The following is a 20,222-nucleotide window of genomic DNA, read 5'->3' as shown; positions in this document are numbered from 1 at the left end:
TAGAATCTATTTGTTATTTCCGGTTTATGACACATGGTTCGAAATGAACAGTGTTCCATGTCTTTCATGGATCCCGAGGGGAATAGCAAAAACAGTCCCATTTAAGGTACAAATGGAAATTTTGGTGGTGTTTTTTTTTCTAATGCACAATATGCGAGGTTTTTAAAAAATTAATAACTAATCCATTTTGACCATAAAAACAAAGGCCCTGAAAGGGGACATCATTATCATCATCATATATGCTATGGAATTATTTCACTGTGACCGTTCAGTTTGTGATTTTGTCCCCCAAGTCTTCCAAATAGGGAGTGTGACTGTGATGTAGCTCAGTGGTAGACTGCCCACATGAGCTGGTGTATGTCACAGGGACGATCGCCCTTTGAGCACGTTTCCCTCCCCGTTCTAATCATAATCTGTACCCCATGCCTTCATATAGTATTATATAGTATAGTTGTGCCATTTGCTGTGACCAGTTAGGCATTGTTAATCCTTTGCCACATTCATTTCAGTAATGCCAGAAAGTACTAATTATTACTTTCATTTTAAAATAACTACTTAATAATATCACATTTTTTAGGAAACATACAATTGTTTTGTTTATATTTCATTACCGGAAGTAGTGTTTTATATTGAAATATGATTAAAACTAACTAGTGTATAATTCAGAATTGTTGTTTATTGAGCGCAGAACATGATGAAATGTACCGATAAATGTTCACTTTGCCTATTTTTATCAATCTTCTCCCCTTTCTTCTGGGAAGGGAGAAGTGGCTTCTTCTGCTTTTTCAATTCTAGATTAGGGCCTGTCCCTCAGATAGTGAACTTGAATTTTAATTAAATATGTACATGTACCAGTAGGCACAGGAAGACATGATAGATTTGAATGACTTCACGTCTTCCCCTCATTCATATGCAACATCTGGATCTTTATACTTGTATGTATACATGTTAAACACATTTGATTAATACACATGTTCTTTATTTATTTTTAGCTTAAAATCGACAAGGATGAGTTGAAGCAGGTGATAGAAGATACGAGAGAGTAAGTTAAAGTTAAATACAATGTTTTGTAAATTTAACTAGTCTTATTTCAGGTACATGTATTGTAAATTAAAAATGCAACATCATACATACACAGGGTTTCTGTCAATGGGTAAAATGTGTATGGTTCCATACCCAAATTTGTTTGCAGATTATATGTTTTTAAGTTGACCTTATGACCAAATTAATTACTCTTATCATTACTGTATGATTTTCTTAACCCTAAACATAACCCATTTTTTTCTGGGGGGGGGGGGGGGGGGGAGGCCACACACATTGTAAATATTCAATTTCATAACGCTATGCCCAAAAATTTCTTTCTGGCAAAAATGCTGATACATATGTGAATGTTATTGTTATTCTGTTAAAATGTATATGTTACAGTCAATGTATAAAACCAGGCAATCAGTAGAATGCCTGAAAAATTTCAGGCAATCTGTAAAGTAACAGATTCACTCAGGCAATCTGTATATTGCCTAAATATTTCAGGCAATATACACCGCCTAACTTTTCAAGGTAATTTCTAGACACATTGCCTGAAATGAAAGATCCACCATTCATTGACAGCAATTGTTGTAAAGGTAAAACTAGTACTTTAATTAAAGTCGCACGCCCTAGTTCCATCCAGCGAAAACAAATTATAATTTTGGTTAATCTACAAATCTGTAACACACTTAGATCACGTTTTTATAAAATGGAGTGAAAAAGCAGGTTTTATATCGATAAATACCATGGGAATCCCCATGACTCAATTGCTTGAAATAATTTTGAAAGTTAGTATTCTGATGTCACTGGTAGATGTCGCTCAAAGCACAGAAATGCCTACGTCACGTCAAATTTCACAGAGTGCGCACAGACTAGGGGTGCGTTCCTTTCACCTCTCCTGGACATGTTCCAACTGTTCTGTCCTGGACAGCGAAAGGAATGAGTTTGGAACAGGAAGTTACTTTACGAACATGTGTGCTTTGTTTAGGAAGTGGCTGCTGCAGCAATCATGATACTTGAATCGGAATAAGACGACACTGACCATGTTGACTATACTACAGTGTTTGAAATAATAAATTTTATATATTTTTTATAAACCGCAATTAGCCTACATTTGCTATTCGGAACCGGGTACTAGTGCCTAACCTATTGTTATTAGCAATTAGATGCACTGTTTATTATTGGTGGTGGTGGTGGTGGTGGTGGTAGTAGTAGTAGTAGTAGTAGTAGTAGTAGTAGTAGTAGTAGTAGTAGTAGTAGTAGTAGTAGTAGTAGTAGTAGTAGTAGTAGTAGTAGTAGTCGTCGTCGTCAGGGGTGGAGAGGCACTTCCCCTCCCCAGGACGAAAATGTTAGAAATTTTTTTCCTACTCTTATTTAAATAAAGGTAACAATATAGCTTGTGTCTCTCCCCCCCCCCCCCCAAGGTTGTATCCCCTCTCCAGATATCGTAAGACTTAGCAAAATTATTGGTTTTAAGGGTTTGTAACATTTTGTATTGAGATACTTATTTGTCTGAACTTTATTGTTAATGAAAATGTTCACGAACTGTGAAGAAAAACCTCACAAATGAACAACAAGCAAACAACAACAAATCGGATGTTGATTGCGCGAACCATGCACAAGAACCGAACCAAAATAATAACGGTCACGTGGTATACCAACGTCTGTGACATTGAAATGGGAATATCCCTCTAAAAATAGATTAGACCTTGTCTGCTCAATGTTTTTTTCTCAGAGGCACGTGCCTTTTTAAGAAATACGAAAAATACATTTTGTGGTACATGTATTACAAACACCAAGATTACCAGGATTACCAAAAAACACTTCAGGTGAATGGAAATGTATATTCTAAATATAAACGGTAAGTCAAGTGCAATTTTATTTGTGAAAACATGGGTTTAATAGCAAAAAACAACTGCGTAATGGTTAACAACTAGGGCGTGTCCCTTTAAAGTAATGCAGAAAAGCTGTACCCAAGGATAATTTTTTTTTCATTAAATTTTTTATTAAACTTTAAAAATTACAAAAACCCTATTTTCCAACAAAATATGATTCATTATTTTGTCAAATTAAAGTTGCAGACCTTAGTTTGAACCTATGAAAATGGACACTCAGTTTGGTTCAACTTCAGATCTGTAATACATCACATAACCCGTGAAAATGGACACTCAGTTTGGTTCAACTTCAGATATGTAATACATCACATAACCCGTGAAAATGGACGCTCAGTTTGGTTCATCTTCAGATCTGTAATACATCACATAACCCGTGAAAATGGACACTCTGTTTGGTTCATCTTCAGATCTGTAATACACACATTCTATATAATGTAGGAATAAAAAGAAACAAAAGTCTGTGCTGTTGATATGGGGAAATACCCTCTAAAAATAGACTAGAACTATTCTCCATAACCATTAATTAAGGAAAAATGCATTTCGTGGTACATGTATTACAAATTTCAATATGACCAGAAACATTCAGATGTACAGAAATGGATAATCTAAACAGTAAAATGTAATTAATATGTGATTACAGTTCTCAAAAATTGATTTAATACTGAAAAAATATGCAATGGTGTTTAAAAACTAGGATCTGTCACTTTAAAAAATAATGTAACAAAATTCACCATTTGTTTTTAAAATTCGCTAGTGGCAGATTTGGCAAGAGGTTACAGGTAGAGCTAACCTGTTTTAGCCTATGTTGTTAAATTGGTATACTTGGTTTGTTTCAGTGCACTTCATGCCATTGACAGCGAAGATGAAGCAGCTGGTGATGATGAAATGCAAAATGGTGCAACAGCTCGTGCCACTGGCAAGAGAAAACACACAGAAAAAAACAGTAAAATGGAAGATGATGACATCATGAGAAAATATGATCTAGATGATTATGATGATGAAGACAATGGTAATGCACAAGTAAAGTTTGTTTGGCTTAATGACTTCACAAGAGTGTCAAACATTTAGAAATACTGACGCATTAGTCTTCAAAGGAAACCTGTTACATTTGTCTATTAGCTGTAAGAGATCCCTTATATGGACTTTCCCACAGACACTTATCACATCCTTTGATATACCAGTTGTAGGGCACTGGTTGGGACAGGGGTAAAATAAAATGGATCTGTGTTTTTTCAATCCTACTTAGGAAAAAAATCACTTAAAGCAGTTTCATTTTGAAGGTTTTCATTTCTGTTTGGTGTAAATAATTTCTAGATTAACACAAGATTGAAGCTTGTTTCTATAAATAGTTTGAATATCAAATTCATCAGTTTATCAACATGTATTTTTAAGCATTTAGGGTATATTATAAAAAGTGTATACACATTCTCCTTCAACAACAAACAAATAAAATAGCTTAAAAAGTAGTAGTGTCAACTTTCGTCCAGATATATACCAAGTCTTGTATCTATAAACTTCTCCTTTTTTTAAATTTTTGAATGACAACTGCTTTCTTTTCAAAGATTTCAATCCACTGTCTGGCATTGGTTGTTATGCACAATTTGCATCAAATGAAGATGATCCATATGTGACAGCAAAGCATAATGTAAGTATCGGTAGATGGAAACTCAGCAATAATTGTAACAGAATTCTTCTCAGTTGTTTTCTCTGAAGTAAAGTTTGTTTTGTTAACGATACCACTAGAGCACATTGTAAGTTTAATTTATTTTAATTTCAAAACAATTGATTAAAAAAAAGTCAGCATTGTTTTGAAAGTCATACAAATTTAAAACTTACCATGTGTATTTAGTAGTAAATGCTTCCACCACTTAAATTATGAGGTATAATTATGGTTGAATTGTGTTTTTACTTGTTTACTTTACAGTTTTCATAAGTTTCGTTTCTCTTGTAAGTAACATGGTTACATTCTGTTGACAAAACAATACTTGTATTTTATTGCTAGAACAGTAATGTTTTTTCGGGTTTTGTAAGTTTGTTTTGTTTTAATATTATTGGTTCTATTATACATTAAGTAATTATTGCACTGATACATTGGTTGTATTTTTGCACTTAAATAACTTGTTTACATATCTTTCATGATTTACTGAATCTATAGTTGAAATTAATGATTAATATGCAAAAAAAAATTGTTATTTATTAATTTTGTATGAAAGTGGGCATGGCTTTTCTGTACGTGTAGTCATATTTTGGTATGTCTTCAAATTATGCTTTGACTTTTAGAGTGACAGCGAAGATGAAGATTTTGAAATTCAGCCAACCGACAATCTGATTGTTGCAGGTCGAGCACAAAAAGATCATTGCCTTCTTGAGGTGTATGGTTAGTATGGCATTAGCTTCATTAATTGTAATTTCTTGTGATGTACGGTTAGTGTGGCATTAGCTTCATTAATTGTAATTTTTTACACACACAGTGAGAACATAATTAATTATTTTTGATAACACATACTTGTTTACACATGTACAATTTCAAGACATATGACTGGCTGCTCCTAGGTGATGACCAGGTCACCAATGCCATGCATATTCCAATTTAGTATGGGTGTTTTATAATAGTCTTCTATGTAATTAATATAATATTTACGGCACTATTTTGTTTTGTGATAACTTGTAAATACAATGTTGTTTTGTCAGTGTACAATGAAGATCATGGACAGCTGTTTGTGCATCACGAGTACTTTCTGCCGACATTTCCCCTCACTCTGGAGTGGATGAATATAAATCCATCTTCAGAATCTACAGGTAACCTTGGACACTAGTCGCAATCAGTTTTAGAACCTTTTTATTTTTAATTAGTAGATGATATACGGTTTATAAAGTCTATGTGCACCAAATTTAATACGTTTTTTTGTACACATGATAGAAATAATATATCAGTGACACATATTTCGTCATGCCTGCTTTCTCTGTGATACGGTCCTCTCAGTCTCACTTCTAATGATTGCATTATTTGCCATGCACTTTATCCCTCTAGCTGTTGCCCTTCAATGAATAGAACTGCAGTTGGGTCATAATTGTAGCAAAGACCGTTTCATTTAGCCATTGGTTGAGAATTCACAGCAGACTTAGTTTCACTGGCGGTAGATTATTGGCCTCCAAGTGTGATAATGAACTTTTATATTAAATTTTTGCTTTTATAGCCTTAGTATTGTCTGCATGTTCTCCAGATTCCAAGTCTGACAAAACCACTAATTGCAGTACTTCTTAGACAACACATTTAGTGATTTAATGTAGTTGGTGCCTAATTTCATGGTATTTTATACATTTGAAAATTGAATGATTGCAAACAGTGGAAAGAATTCATAAATGATATCCAGTAGTCATGCAGGCATACTCTTAAACAAAGATCTGTCTGTCCATCCATCCTCCATTTACTGTAGTTAACACAATATTAACCCACACCCATCCCAAATCTAACTATAAACTAAAAAGTATCCAAACTTTATACATTCCCTTTGTTTGGCAAGTCCCTTATGTATTAATACATATGTTTCAGGTAACTTTGTGGCTGTTGGGTCCATGGAACCTGTCATTGAGATTTGGAACCTGGATGTTGTGGATAGCTTTGAGCCAGACCTTTTTCTTGGAGAAAAAAAACACAAGAAGAAGAAGAAAAAAAAGGTTTGTTCTGTTTTCGTGTAATTTTTCTCCTATATGCAGTGCAGGAAGGATGAAATAGTCTTGTGTCGTGCTTGCATCGGTCATACATGTACTTGACCCATTAATTTATCTTGAAGACGGATCCTCCACCAGTGTGACCATTGTCAGTGTACTCTGACGGTACGACACATTTTGGTGAAGTGTACTCACCTTAAGGAAACTAGAAAAGATATATTTGGTCAAAGAAATGTGATGGAATCCTTTCGATTCCATTCCTTAACTTTTGTTACAATTTTCCCGCGATACTGACTTATATTCTAAATTTTAATATTACCTACCTGTGATGTTTGTATTTTTTGCACAGTTCTTTATACTTTGTTTTTATTTAACTGTTGAATTTTTATATTGAAGTTGATCATCACTATTTGTTTGCATTTATCGTAGTTTGACACCCAATAGCCAATGTATTTTTCATGCTGGGGTGTCGTTAAACATCTATTCTGTTCTATTCTATATTTGTCATTTTTCAGCATTATTGTCCAAGCCAATTATAATAAATTATTCTCCTACCTTTAATTACCGACAGATTTTATCCACATTTTGTCCAGACAGAAATCATGGGGAAAAAACATCACTGTGACACAAATTCCAGATACTAGATAAACATGTCACCTATTTCGACTTTGCTCAGATCTCCTAGAACAAAAAGCATGCAGTTTATTGCCATCTGGCATTTTACTTTTTTATGGAATACTTTTCAAGTAGGGTGGAAGGCTCTGAAGTATATGATGTAATTAATATGACATCATCATGATTGCTTTTATGCCATAACGCATGTCATGATGTTGTTAGATCACATCACATCCTTTTACCCCTCTTGGAGAGTATTCCATAAAAAGGCAGTATGGTAGCTGGCACAAAATTACATGTTTTTTGCTCCAGTTAATCTCAGCAAAGTTGATATAGATGACATGTTTATTATCTAGTATGTGGAATCTGTGTCTTTGTAATGTTTTTTTGCAAGATTTTTGGCAGAACAAAATATGGGGGAAATCTAATGGTTCTTAAAGGTAGGAGAGTAATTTATCATAGTTGTATACAATCTGGTTTGGACTTCAGACAGGCATGGTTGTTGCAGAAATGGTTATATGAGGACACAACTCAAGATATATGTTTTAGGTCTGCTTAGGTATATGTTCTGCACTTTGATAGACTTATTTTATGCATAGTGATAATAAAGGCTCATACCCTTAATTTATTTTTGTTTTAACATTTTTATATTGGGTTTACTCTTAGGTAGTTATTTGTTTATTCGTTCTTGAGGAGTATAACATTTAAATATTATTATTTGGTGGTTGGTAGGTATTAATGAAGCTCACTTTCTCCTCCATGTTTCTGTGTGTGAGTGTAAAGAAATTAATTATATTCTCTAACACTTTGTTTCATTTCAGCTGTCTTCTCAGCAAACATCCCACACAGATGCAGTGTTGGATTTATCATGGAATACTATTCAAAGGTTATACAATCTCTTTTTGAACAATTATTCCATTTGTTCTGCTAGGAAGGTCAAACCTGTGTGGCCTTTTAAGACATATCATGTTAAGCAGCTACCAAAAGAAGTCTCAAAATGTGGCCTTTTAAGACATGTTGTCATGTTAAGCAGCCACCAACAGAAGTATCAAAATGTGGCCTTTTAAGACATGTTGCTGCTTAACACAGGTCACTTATGCTGTATTAGATGGTTTGGGAGTATCAAAATGGTCTCATAACACAGGTGACTGCTTAATACAGGTGGTCACTAGAGTAGGTTTGACTAAAAAAAATTCTTCCAGAACATTCTGGGTAGAAGTAACTTGAGTTCATGTTGATATGTACCGTAGTAACACACTGATTTCTAATGTATTAAATTGCAGTCAAACTGTTGAATACTGAATTGTCAACTACATACTCTTATGTCACTAATATCTTTGTACATTCAGTCAGCTACAAGTTTGCTTTTAGTAAAAGTACCGATTTATTAGCAACGGATACATATATTTAATAAATGTTTATTCTGTGTAGCTTTTTTTAAAAAGGATTTTAAAATGTTACAAAATAGTACATTATAAGTGTAGCTTTTTAAAAGTTTAAACATAAATTATGATTTATATTCTTTTTAATAATAATTAGTTTGATGTAAATGTTTGTAAAAGCCTTCCATCAATCATACCATATTTATCAATTTGCTGATCATTTTATAATGAACTTTTGTTTCAGAAATATTTTGGCGAGTGCATCGGCAGACTTTACAGTTGGACTCTGGGATTTGTTGACATTACAAATGGCCACTTCTATCAACCAACACTCTGAAAAGGTATAAGATTTAAGATTTATAAGCTTGCAGCAAACATTTTCAATATTTATATTAAATTTTAAATGTTGGATGAAGCATCTGAATTACTTGTTATCAGAGACATATTTGTGCCCCTAGGCCACTAATATTGTTTAGCTCCCCTCCCTAACTATAATCATATTACCATTTCTCCCTCTAAAATGATCTTTTGTTGTGGTGCTAGAATTGAATTTTGACATACATGTAAATGAACCCCTCAATAATAATTTCCACTGAGATAAGACCTTAATATTGAGAAAGAATGGTAGGTTGTACCTGATGGGGATTATTATAGTAGATTTTCCTACTCGTGCAGCATGCAAAAAAACTACACACACAACAACAAACAACACAACACAACACACACAAAATCCCATAAAACACCACTTCTCTTTGCAAGATTTTGTTGCCCCCTAAAATTTGGTACCCTAGGTCTGCTTGCCATGAGTACATGATATCCATTGTTCCAGAAGACCAGCCTGAAGTTGAACCACATTATTGTTATGGAACATTCTTTTCCACTGCATTTGTCTGAACTGGGGTGGGTCATATCTCAGTGGTGGAGCACTCAACTGAGGTGCAATGGGTTCCAAGGATTGATGGCCATGAGTAGACTTGGTGGGGTGGGCGTGTTTTCCACTCAGCTATTTCACTACAACTAGTGCATCAAAGCCTGTGATATGTATTGTCTTGTTTATGGGAAATGCATATAAAATGGCCCTCATTTATTTTCGGTAAGAGTAATCATTCCCTCTATTTTGATCAGGTGTCAAAACAACGGTGTTAGACACCAAATATTTGTAACCTTAGTTCAAACAGACAGCAAATACTAGTAACCATAGTTTAAACAGACACCAAACACTAGTAACCATAGTTTAAACTGACACTAAATACTAGTAACCATAGTTTAAACAGGCACCAAATACTAGTAACCATAGTTTAAACAAGTATTTAGACTATTCCTTTAGTTGACATGCAAATAGCCGATGTATTTTTCATGCTGGGGTGTTGTTAAACATTCATTAATTCCTTCAGACTATTCCTTTCAATTCCGTTTCTGAATTGGGAGTTTTCTTTGGATCTGTATCTGTGGATTCTTTTCTTTTCCAAAAGGTGATATTTATTGGACGTGGTGAGCTTCCATTTCATATCATGTTTTATGTCCTGAGTGAAACGGTTTAATTGTCATGAAAATTATTACATAATAATTATAAACTTATTTTGAACTGGTAGCAATAATCATTTTTTAAATACACACTTGTGAATACATACATGTGTACATATGCATATCTGCACATACATTCACACATTCATACATACTCACACATTCATACATACACGACATACAAACACTGTCTAAACCAGATGCAAGTGGGATTGACAAAATGTGCTGGAATACACAGAGTTTTATTTTGGACAAATTTCACACAAGCTATTGTCACTGAATGGAACTCTTGTGATTTGTGTCACTTTATACAAATCTGATTATACAGCTGCTAGTTTGGAGTCCACTGTGTTAAATCTACATCTACAATTTAAAGTGTTTTTTAATATTCCTTCAGGTTCAATGTGTACAGTGGCATCCTCATGAATCTGAGTCACTGCTGACTGGGTCATTTGACAAGTAAGTTCAGTTTGGGAAATGAGTTCATACTGTGATAGTCCAGGTGCTAATGTGGCATCTCGATACAATGGGCCTTGTTTTATTAGTCTCCTACCAGTCCAACCAGAAGGGACTGTCTGTCTATCTGTCCATCCTTCTGTCCCACATAGATTTTCAGACGGTTTTTATTCCACAATGCCTCAAGATATTGAGCTGAAATTTTGTGTATTGCTTTATCATGTTCTATTACAGACAAAATTTGACTTTAATGGCAATTTACACATTTTTTCACAGAGTTATGGTCCTTGAACATAGTAGATATGAGCATTTGGTTTCCGGACTTTTTTTTCTTTTTGCAATGCCTAAAGATATTGAGATGAAAGTTTATGTCTAGCTTTATCATGCACTGTTATAGATCAAGTTTACCTTTTATGGTGATTTACACATTTGTTTATGTCTAGCTTTATCATGCACTGTTACAGATCAAGTTTACCTTTTATGGTGATTTACACATTTGTTTATGTCTAGCTTTATCATGCACTGTTACAGATCAAGTTTACCTTTTATGGTGACTTACACATTTGTTTATGTCTAGCTTTATCATGCACTGTTACAGATCAAGTTTACCTTTTATGGTGATTTACACATTTGTTTATGTCTAGCTTTATCATGCACTGTTACAGATCAAGTTTACCTTTTATGGTGACTTACACATTTGTTTATGTCTAGCTTTATCATGCACTGTTACAGATCAAGTTTACCTTTTATGGTGATTTACACATTTGTTTATGTCTAGCTTTATCATGCACTGTTACAGATCAAGTTTACCTTTTATGGTGACTTACACATTTGTTTATGTCTAGCTTTATCATGCACTGTTACAGATCAAGTTTACCTTTATGGTGACTTACACATTTGTTATGTCTAGCTTTATCATGCACTGTTATAGATCAAGTTTACCTTTTATGGTGATTTACACATTTGTTTATGTCTAGCTTTATCATGCACTGTTACAGATCAAGTTTACCTTTTATGGTGACTTACACATTTGTTTATGTCTAGCTTTATCATGCACTGTTACAGATCAAGTTTACCTTTTATGGTGACTTACACATTTGTTTATGTCTAGCTTTATCATGCACTGTTACAGATCAAGTTTACCTTTTATGGTGACTTACACATTTGTTTATGTCTAGCTTTATCATGCACTGTTACAGATCAAGTTTACCTTTTATGGTGACTTACACATTTGTTTACCCATTTATGGCCCTTGAACATAGGGGATATAAAAATTAGTTGTGCTCTGTGTCACATGTATTGCTTTAGCAATACTCTCAGAATGCTTGTTATATGTTTTACATAATTAAATATTTTATGTGCATACACATATGGCTTATATTTTTCACCCAGCTTGAACATTGCATTACTAAGTAAAAAGTTAAAATGAGATAGATGATTAAAAAAAAATTGTATGAATCTGGAATGTGGCGTAATTGTTTTTTTATGTCTTGTAGAACAGTAAAGGTATTTGATTGTCGAAGTCCAAATGATGCTAACAAGACATGGCAGCTAGAAGGAGAGGTGGAGAGAGTTTTATGGGATCACTTTTCCCCTGTCAATTTTTATGTAAGTAGGTAATATCTGTACACAAAGCAAGTTTGTGTTTTTAAATGAAAACTAATTTATTTGTTTTTCTTTGTTACAATAGCAAGTAGGATTTGTGTTAAAAACTAAAATATATTTACTACTCAACTTTTGCTAGGGATATTCCTGAAAAATACCCCTATTGCAAGAAAAAGGGAACCATTGATATTCATATGATATGTTTAATGTTCAAGAGATGTAAAATGAGCAATAGATATGGGTATCATAAAAAACAATGCAGAAATTGTAAAAATAAATAATGTGACAATATGAAACAGACATGTCCATTGCCGAAACAAACCATACTGCGTACATTTGAATGGGTCAATTTGGACATTGTCAGTACTGTGTATGATGTACACGAGACTTGACAACACTTTGACACTTTCTGCGCATACTACCGATCAGGTGGCCAATGCGTTGATCTGGAAATCAACCCCATTCCTCCTGAAGCACCTGCTGCAGCTCATCCAGAGTCCGAGGTTGCATTGGTCGTTCGGAAATGGCACACTGAAGCATGTCCCAAACATGCTCTATCAGATTTAAGTCTGGGGAACGTGCAAGCCAATCAAAATGATCAATTGATTCCATATCAAGGTATTCATCAACAATGCGAGCACGATGTGGATGTGCATTATTGTCCATAAGAAGAAAGCCAGGACCAACTCAGGCCTTGACCTTAAGTTTTTGCAGTAAAATCTAGTAGCCCTCAGTAAAAATTGGTAGCCCCATTACTTAAGGAAAAAAAGAAGAGAAAAACTCAAAATCATTTATTTTTATTTGAACATGTTTTAGGGTGGTTCTTTTTAAAATTATGAGCAATATACTATATAATAATAATAATAATAATAACAATAATCCCTACCTACCTACCCACATTTAAAACTACTGGTCGGAAATGGACAAAACAAACTATTTTTAAGTATGGCCTCAAAGGAGGGGTAAATATGGTATGAATTTTTCTTTTTACATCTAGCCACCACCATCAAAAACCCGACCTATCCTACCTACAGTAACTTGTTTTGTACGATTCCAGAAACACAATAGTATTTGATTTTTAAATTATTATTAATTTGTTTGGGCCTAATCTCGTAATGAAGGCTTACAAAGTATTATTGAAACACTTCATACGGTTTTCATGTGTAGAACTTGGTCCAAATGGACGTAGGAAAAAAAAAGTGATTCTTAAGAAAAGTATTTTAATGTGCGTCCTGCACTAGTGTTGAACTGTCTGCTAATCGTACAATTCTGAAGATCAATATTGCCTATTTAATACTTAAAATGGCTGTAACTATCTCTAATAGGTGTCATTTCGAAGAATCTTAACAAAACTTGCCTTTATTCGAAAACAGTAGCAGTTTTTATTGATGACAATAAACTTGTAAATGCCGTAAGCCAATTATCCCAGACAAGGGATCACCATGTGTGTCCGTGTTATCACGTGATACGATCAGATGCCATTTTGAGCGAGGATATCGGTCAAAGCAATAGTAAATGATGAGAGAGATTTAATTAAAAATAATTTTTAAGAATGATTAATATGTTTAACATTGAAAACATTCGTCAGTTTATACATTTCTTTAACATAATAATAGATATTAATTTTGTAAACAATAATCTGACAATTTGCATAGGTAGCCTAGAAGGAAATAAACCACAATTGAGTTATGGTTTAGTTTAGACTTCAGCTGGTGCAAATAGTCTTGATAATACAAGGCATTAGTTATAAATAGGTGTCAAAAGAACGGGCCATGTTGTTGATTGTCATAAATGACTACAAATAGATAACCTATGACCCAAATGGAAATTCCATGACCGGTACGGACCCTGTACATCTGGTCACTAAATCATTTCAAATTATTTGTATTAGTCTGCTATGTTAAAAAAATCATACCACTGATAAATATATTCCTTTGTTTCACTGAATCATATTGCGCAACCGCCACCTGTGGGTCAGACGAGGGGAGCAGTTAACAGTTACAGCGACTCGTGGCAGTAAAGAGTGCGTACAGGAAAGAGTGGAATTTCAGACACCGATGACTTAAAGGTTTTGTTGATTGTGGAGGGATTGGACATGTCAAAACATTTGATAGCCCGGCGGACTACCGGGGTTAGACAACTGGTAGTCCGAGTGAGAAATCGGTAGCCAAAACACCCTGGGCTATCGCTAAGGTCGAGCCCTGCAACTGCACCACCAAATGGGTGAACAAATCAGGTGGAGGGTTTCATCTCGGTATCTCTGAGCATTGAGAGTTCCATTTTGGATTAGAGATCAGTGCATCCCATCATGTTGATGCCTCCCCATACCATTACAGATCGACCTCCATATCTGTCAGGTTCTGCTACAAGATGTGGTAAAAATCTCTCACCTGGCCGTCTCCATACTCTAGACCGTCCATCAGTGTAATCCCGATAAAAACACGATTCATCAATAAACAGCAACGGGGTCCAATTTTGATGAGTCCATCTAACATGAACCCTGCCCAGTTCAAACACTCCTCAACATGATGCTGTGTGAGTGGAACTCTTAATAGCTTGTTGTCTAGAATGCAGACCTGCTTCATGAAGCCGTCCAGGAATAGTTTGTGCAGCTACATTTTGGAGGAGGTTTTGCAAATAAGTTCATTCAAAGTGGGTCGACGACGTGCTTCTACGACAACATGGGGCTTACATTGGTTAGGTACCGATTCCATAACCTGGATATCACGCTTTGGGATACGTTAAGTTGAGCTGCCACATGGGTTTTAACAATCTAACACATCTGTTCATGTCATCGTTGTTTAAATGTCATCTTTGATTGTTTCAAGGCATAAGGTTGTATACAATATTGAAATGATGATCAAATCTGCTGAATTTTCACGATGGAATACTCTTGCATAACTTTGCTAACTTTCAAATGCATGGTCACAGATTGTACCTGCAATTCATGCTTCATATTGACAGTGCAGTCAAACATCATTACTGTAGATAATTAGGTAAAAGACAGTTATGTTGTTTATTTTATGAACTGCAATCTTTTTGATGTACTTTACATGCATACAACATTGTTAAATTGCAATCCCTAGCAAAAGTTGAGTATCAACAAATTAATTAATAATATATGGAGATTATTTCATTATGGGAAAAGCCACGTAAGTTCTAAATAAGTTTTGGAGAGATACATTACTTTGTTGGGTAAAGATAGAAAATAAACATAATCCTGAAAGTGTAAACGATATGTTATGTACTAACATCTGGCATAATAGTGAAATACTTATAGATTGAAAACCATTTATATATACAAATTATGCCAGCAAAGGCATTATTTTCATAAGTAACTTATTCGATGAACAAGGTGATATTTTGTCTTATGGTAAATTTATAAATATATATCATACAACAACAAATTTCTTGTACTATGTTTCACTGGTAAAAGCAGTAAAATCATACCTTAAAAATTTAAATACTTTGAAAGATGACAGTTTCACAACAATAAATAAACCCATTCTTCCATTTAAACTAAAACTATTGTTAAAAAGCCAACGAGGATGTAAAGATATGTACGATATAATAAACTTCAAATCATTAACTCCAAAATCACAAATTAAATACACGAATCAAGGATTTATTTTTACACCAAGTGATTGGGAACAATACTATTTGCTACCTTTCCAATGAGTGAACGATTCAAATTTATTATGGTTCCAATACAGATTATTTCAAAGAATTTTAGCTACTAATACATTTTTACATATGATTCGCTATGTCAATTCGAATATGTGCAATTTATGTAGTAATTATCCTGAAACCATATCACATTTATTTGTAGAGTATAATGAGACCAAAATCTTATGGGGGATTCGGTACAAGCCTGGATATTAACTAAGACTGGGAATATAATTACTTTTAATAAAAATAATATCATGTTTGGTTTCATAAATAATGAAAAATATAACTTTCTTAATTGGCTAATTATTAATATAAAATACTATATTTACTGTACAAAAATACAAAAAAAATGCTTAGAAATCACTGCCATTAAAAACATATTGCACAAAAAAAAAATAATAGAAATATATATTCTATTTAAAAAATGCCATTATGAAAAATTTATTAAAGAATGGTGCCCATGGCTCAACATCTTTAATGAGTGAGTGATAGTGATATAGATATAATTAATAATTAAGAAAATATAGCAATATATATTAAGACTGATTTAGTGCATGGCTTGTTTGGAGATCGCAGGGTTTCATGTCTTATTTAATTCAAAACAACTTCTTTCCTTCTTCTTATGCCATGTATATCTGTCTTGTATTTTTCTTATTTTTCTTTTTCTTCTTCTTTTTTCTTCTTCTTCTTCTTTTTCTTCTTCTTTTAAATCCTTTTCTGATTCTCATCCTTCTTATTCGATATTTTCTCTGTTCCTGTTTAAATCTCGGATCATAACAATAGTTATATTATAGATCACTGTCCATGTTCATCTGTATGCATGAGTTGAACTTCACCCTGAATCAGTCTCTATTAGTTTTTGTTATTTTTAACACAGTTTGTTGCTGCTTAGACCATGGATACAAATGTAAAGCAGTGATTCGGGGCTCCCAACCCCGACACTGCTATATGATCTGGGACAATAAATATGTATTTAAAAAAAAAAAGTTGAGTAGTTTAGGGTTTTATTATCTTTAAATGATTGCATAACAATGAATTTGCTGTCCATATTTTTTGCAAAAGTAGGTTCTGATATTTTTAAGCATTCTTACAATATATTAAAGTATTTGTACAATGATAACATTTTTAGATATAATTATGGATATTATACCATTTTAAAGGGAACTAAATGAAACATGATAATGACATTTAAGTGATTTTAGTTGTTCTGGCGTAAGTTGCAAATATGTTGATGTGTACGGTTATATATGGCAGTGAGTTGTTTATAAAAAAATATATATATATATTTGTTTAAGTTTGGACTGTTAATGAGAACAGGTGCAAGGTTTATAAATGTTTTGGGGTTTTTTACATTTCAGGCTACCAATGATAAAGGAACAGTGTTTTACCTTGACATGAGACAAGATAAAAAACCAGTATTTACACTAGCAGCTCATAATGAAGCTGTGACTGGTCAGTGAATAGAACTGTTCAATTTATTAAAGTAAAAAAAACTGTGTCAAATTATTTATATTAGACTGCTGTATATGTTTGATTTTAACATTCTTTTTTTAATATGTTTGAAAATATGTTTGCAATTAACATTTTGTTTCTTCTGTGGTTTTTGCATGACAAATATTTGTGAATTTGTTAACAGTTTATTCCACAGATAATTGATTATAATTAAAGCTGCAGTTGTGAATAAATTGTTAGAATGTAACCCGGTTACAAAACATTATTATTCTCCATTTCCACTGTGTGTTAATAACTGTCAAAATATGTTAACAGATTTGTATGTTGTATGACAGGAATTAATTTAATAAATCTATAGTAACTGTTGCATTAATAATACACGCCAGTACTAATGTTATAATATGGTGAGCCAAGATTGCAGATGCTGTGTTTAAAAGGATATTTGTTTTCATTCACAGGTTTATCTCTAAGCACACAAATTGCTGGTCTTCTCGTCACAACTTCCTCTGACAAAAACATGAAAGTTTGGGATGTTCAAGACAACAAACCTTCTCTTGTTCTGGAACGGAATCTACGCATGGTATGACATGCAGCGTATTTCTTCAGTTTGAATTCACTTGTCAACATTGAGGAAGGCAATACAGTAATAACTCCTCAAATGGCCACCGATTTTGAACTAAATTCCCTGAAATCAACTGAAGCTGTGCACAGGCCAAAAACTACTTAAACCAATTCTTTCTTCTTTTTTGTTTGGGGGTGGGATTGGTGTGAATACTGGTAATCCAATGCAAGTTTGAGCCATTTCCTCATATCGTTTGATAGTGTCATTATTGTCAAGATTCTAAGTATGTCAATGAAGACAACATGCCTTTTTGTCAACATACTAAAGCATTAATATAGCAAACCAAGATCAATGCATTTTCACTTTCCAGTTTCAAAACTATCAAGTTATTGTTTTAGCTGAAACAGTTTTTTCAGTATGAAGAGCTAAGCCAGTTTCAAATTAAATGGCCAGTGTATCTTTGATCTGTATTAGGCAACCACTTTTTTTGCATCTAGTATCAGTAGGGGAAGGGAGTAAAATGTAGTAGCCCTTGTGACTTGTGCATTTTTTAAAAGCTGACATGAATAATAAACAGTCAAAATACCCCGAGGTTAATATTGTGTAGAAGATCCTGTCTGTCTATTAATCAAAATGCAATACTTCTGCATAGAAATGTACAGGTGTTAACATGGAAAGACTTACAATTGATACAACGGTACAGGTGTTAACATGGAAAGACTTGCAATTGATACAAATGTACAGGTGTTAACATGGAAAGACTTGCAATTGTTGTTTCAGAATGAACTGCTTTGTGTCAGCTGTTGTCCAGAAGCTCCATTCGTGTTTGCATTTGGGGGTGATAAAGATTTGAAGGTGTGGGATATTCGAGAAAGTGCTGCAGGTGAGCTGGAGTTGAGTTGTTTGAGTAATGATCATAATTATGACAGGAGGCAGCTCAGTTACTTTGCTACCATTGTTAAGATGTTTTTGCTGAAACTTTGTATTACTTCGTAATATTTATATTTTTAAAATTATTTGTAGATAAAATCCAGTTTGAGCTACTAAAAACTCTTCTTCTTTTTAATGACATAACCATATGTTGTTCCTTAATTTTGCTGTATATCAAATAGTTGTAAAATGATACCTTTTGTTTTTGACATTTTCACTTTGTCTTAATTACTTGCAATGCCTATTTCTGGTGTGATACAGTACAGTATATGCATATCTGGTTGTTTTAAACTTTGAATTAACTGCATAGCTGTTACTTGTAAGCCACTGTCCATTTACATGACAGTTCAATACCATCAAACAGTATACAGATTAATATACCGGTATGATAAAACCGTCTATAAAATTTGCACGTATTTTTTTAAATTTTATTGATAACAAAAATAGAAATTATATTATGTATATTAAAAGCTGAAATGTTGTTTTTTTCAGTGCGAAAACATTTTCAAAATCGTATGCCGGCAAAACTAGCAGCAGAATGTGAGGGTGACGAAGGAGACGTGAAGCAGTTAGAGATGGATGTTACCATGGAAACACTCTTTATAGACAATGATGGAGACATTTCAGTAAAACGGGAGAACTCAAATGAGAGTGGTGAAAATGTAAAACGAAAAAAAAAGAATGGTGGAAAAACAGATGAACAACACAGTGAAAATGTAATAAATTCAACAAGTGAAAAGAAAATTAAAAAGAAAAAAAAGAAAAAGAAAAAATCCAAAGCTGAAGCACTGGAGTTGTAAAAATGGACATAATAAAGAATAATTTGTACATGTATGTCTTGTTTGAAGATTAATCAATCTAAACAGTCAGAACTATTGGGAAGAATTTGTGAATGAAAGCAAAAAATCTTTTTGGTACTTGCAGTATGTAACATCATGTGTAGATTGATAAACATATACATTTTTTTATATGCATACCGTATAGGGTGTCTGTACCTGGATTCGGATACCTGTACAAAGAAGGGTGGTGTAAAGATATGCTTCTTTTATACATATATATATATATATATATGTACCAACTGTATGGCTCCTAACTGTATTGTTGTTTGGTGGCATTTCTAAAATATAAAATGTTTTGAATGACCTAAAAAAAAATACTATAATTATAATTATACGACCATTTCATGGGTTGTTGTGTTGTTATACTACATGCTCACCACAAAAGGCTATTTTTCATTTACTTGTCAAATATACACTGCCACTTACATGTACTTGATCCACAAATTGCTTAATTTTTCAAATAAGTCATTATATTTATCTCTTTAACCCTGTTTGTTTTGTTTAATGACACCACTAGAGCACATTGATTTTTTTTCATTATCGGCTATTGGATGTCAAATATTTGGTAATTTTGACATAGTCTTAGAGAGGAAAT

At 33.4% G+C, this 20,222-nt stretch overlaps 1 protein-coding gene across 1 annotated transcript; it reads left to right on the top strand.

Annotated features, from left to right (window-relative positions):
- LOC121370679 (periodic tryptophan protein 1 homolog) lies at positions 1–19,616 on the top strand. Its single transcript, XM_041496076.1, has 15 exons — positions 1–106; positions 993–1,042; positions 3,758–3,930; positions 4,484–4,566; positions 5,202–5,298; positions 5,613–5,720; positions 6,475–6,599; positions 8,030–8,094; positions 8,835–8,931; positions 10,512–10,573; positions 12,067–12,178; positions 17,203–17,296; positions 17,755–17,876; positions 18,639–18,741; positions 19,281–19,616. The coding sequence occupies exons 1-15, from the start codon at positions 44–46 to the stop codon at positions 19,586–19,588; spliced, it is 1,662 nt and encodes a 553-aa protein (XP_041352010.1). The 5' UTR covers positions 1–43; the 3' UTR covers positions 19,589–19,616.
- Positions 19,617–20,222: the final 606 nt, after the last annotated feature.

The sequence above is a fragment of the Gigantopelta aegis genome, chromosome 4 (assembly GCF_016097555.1).
Source record: "Gigantopelta aegis isolate Gae_Host chromosome 4, Gae_host_genome, whole genome shotgun sequence".
Taxonomy (NCBI): domain Eukaryota; kingdom Metazoa; phylum Mollusca; class Gastropoda; order Neomphalida; family Peltospiridae; genus Gigantopelta; species Gigantopelta aegis.
The sequence above is the reverse complement of the archived record's forward strand: the minus strand, read 5'-3'. Positions and strand labels throughout refer to the sequence as shown.

Bases quoted from the DNA above. Each gene is read 5' to 3' on its own strand.
- LOC121370679 (XM_041496076.1), top strand. From the start codon at position 44: ATGAACAGTGTTCCATGTCTTTCATGGATCCCGAGGGGAATAGCAAAA. The intron at 4,567-5,201 runs GTAAGTATCGGT...TTTGACTTTTAG, and splicing joins ATGTGACAGCAAAGCATAAT to AGTGACAGCGAAGATGAAGA. The intron at 18,742-19,280 runs GTGAGCTGGAGT...TGTTTTTTTCAG, and splicing joins TATTCGAGAAAGTGCTGCAG to TGCGAAAACATTTTCAAAAT.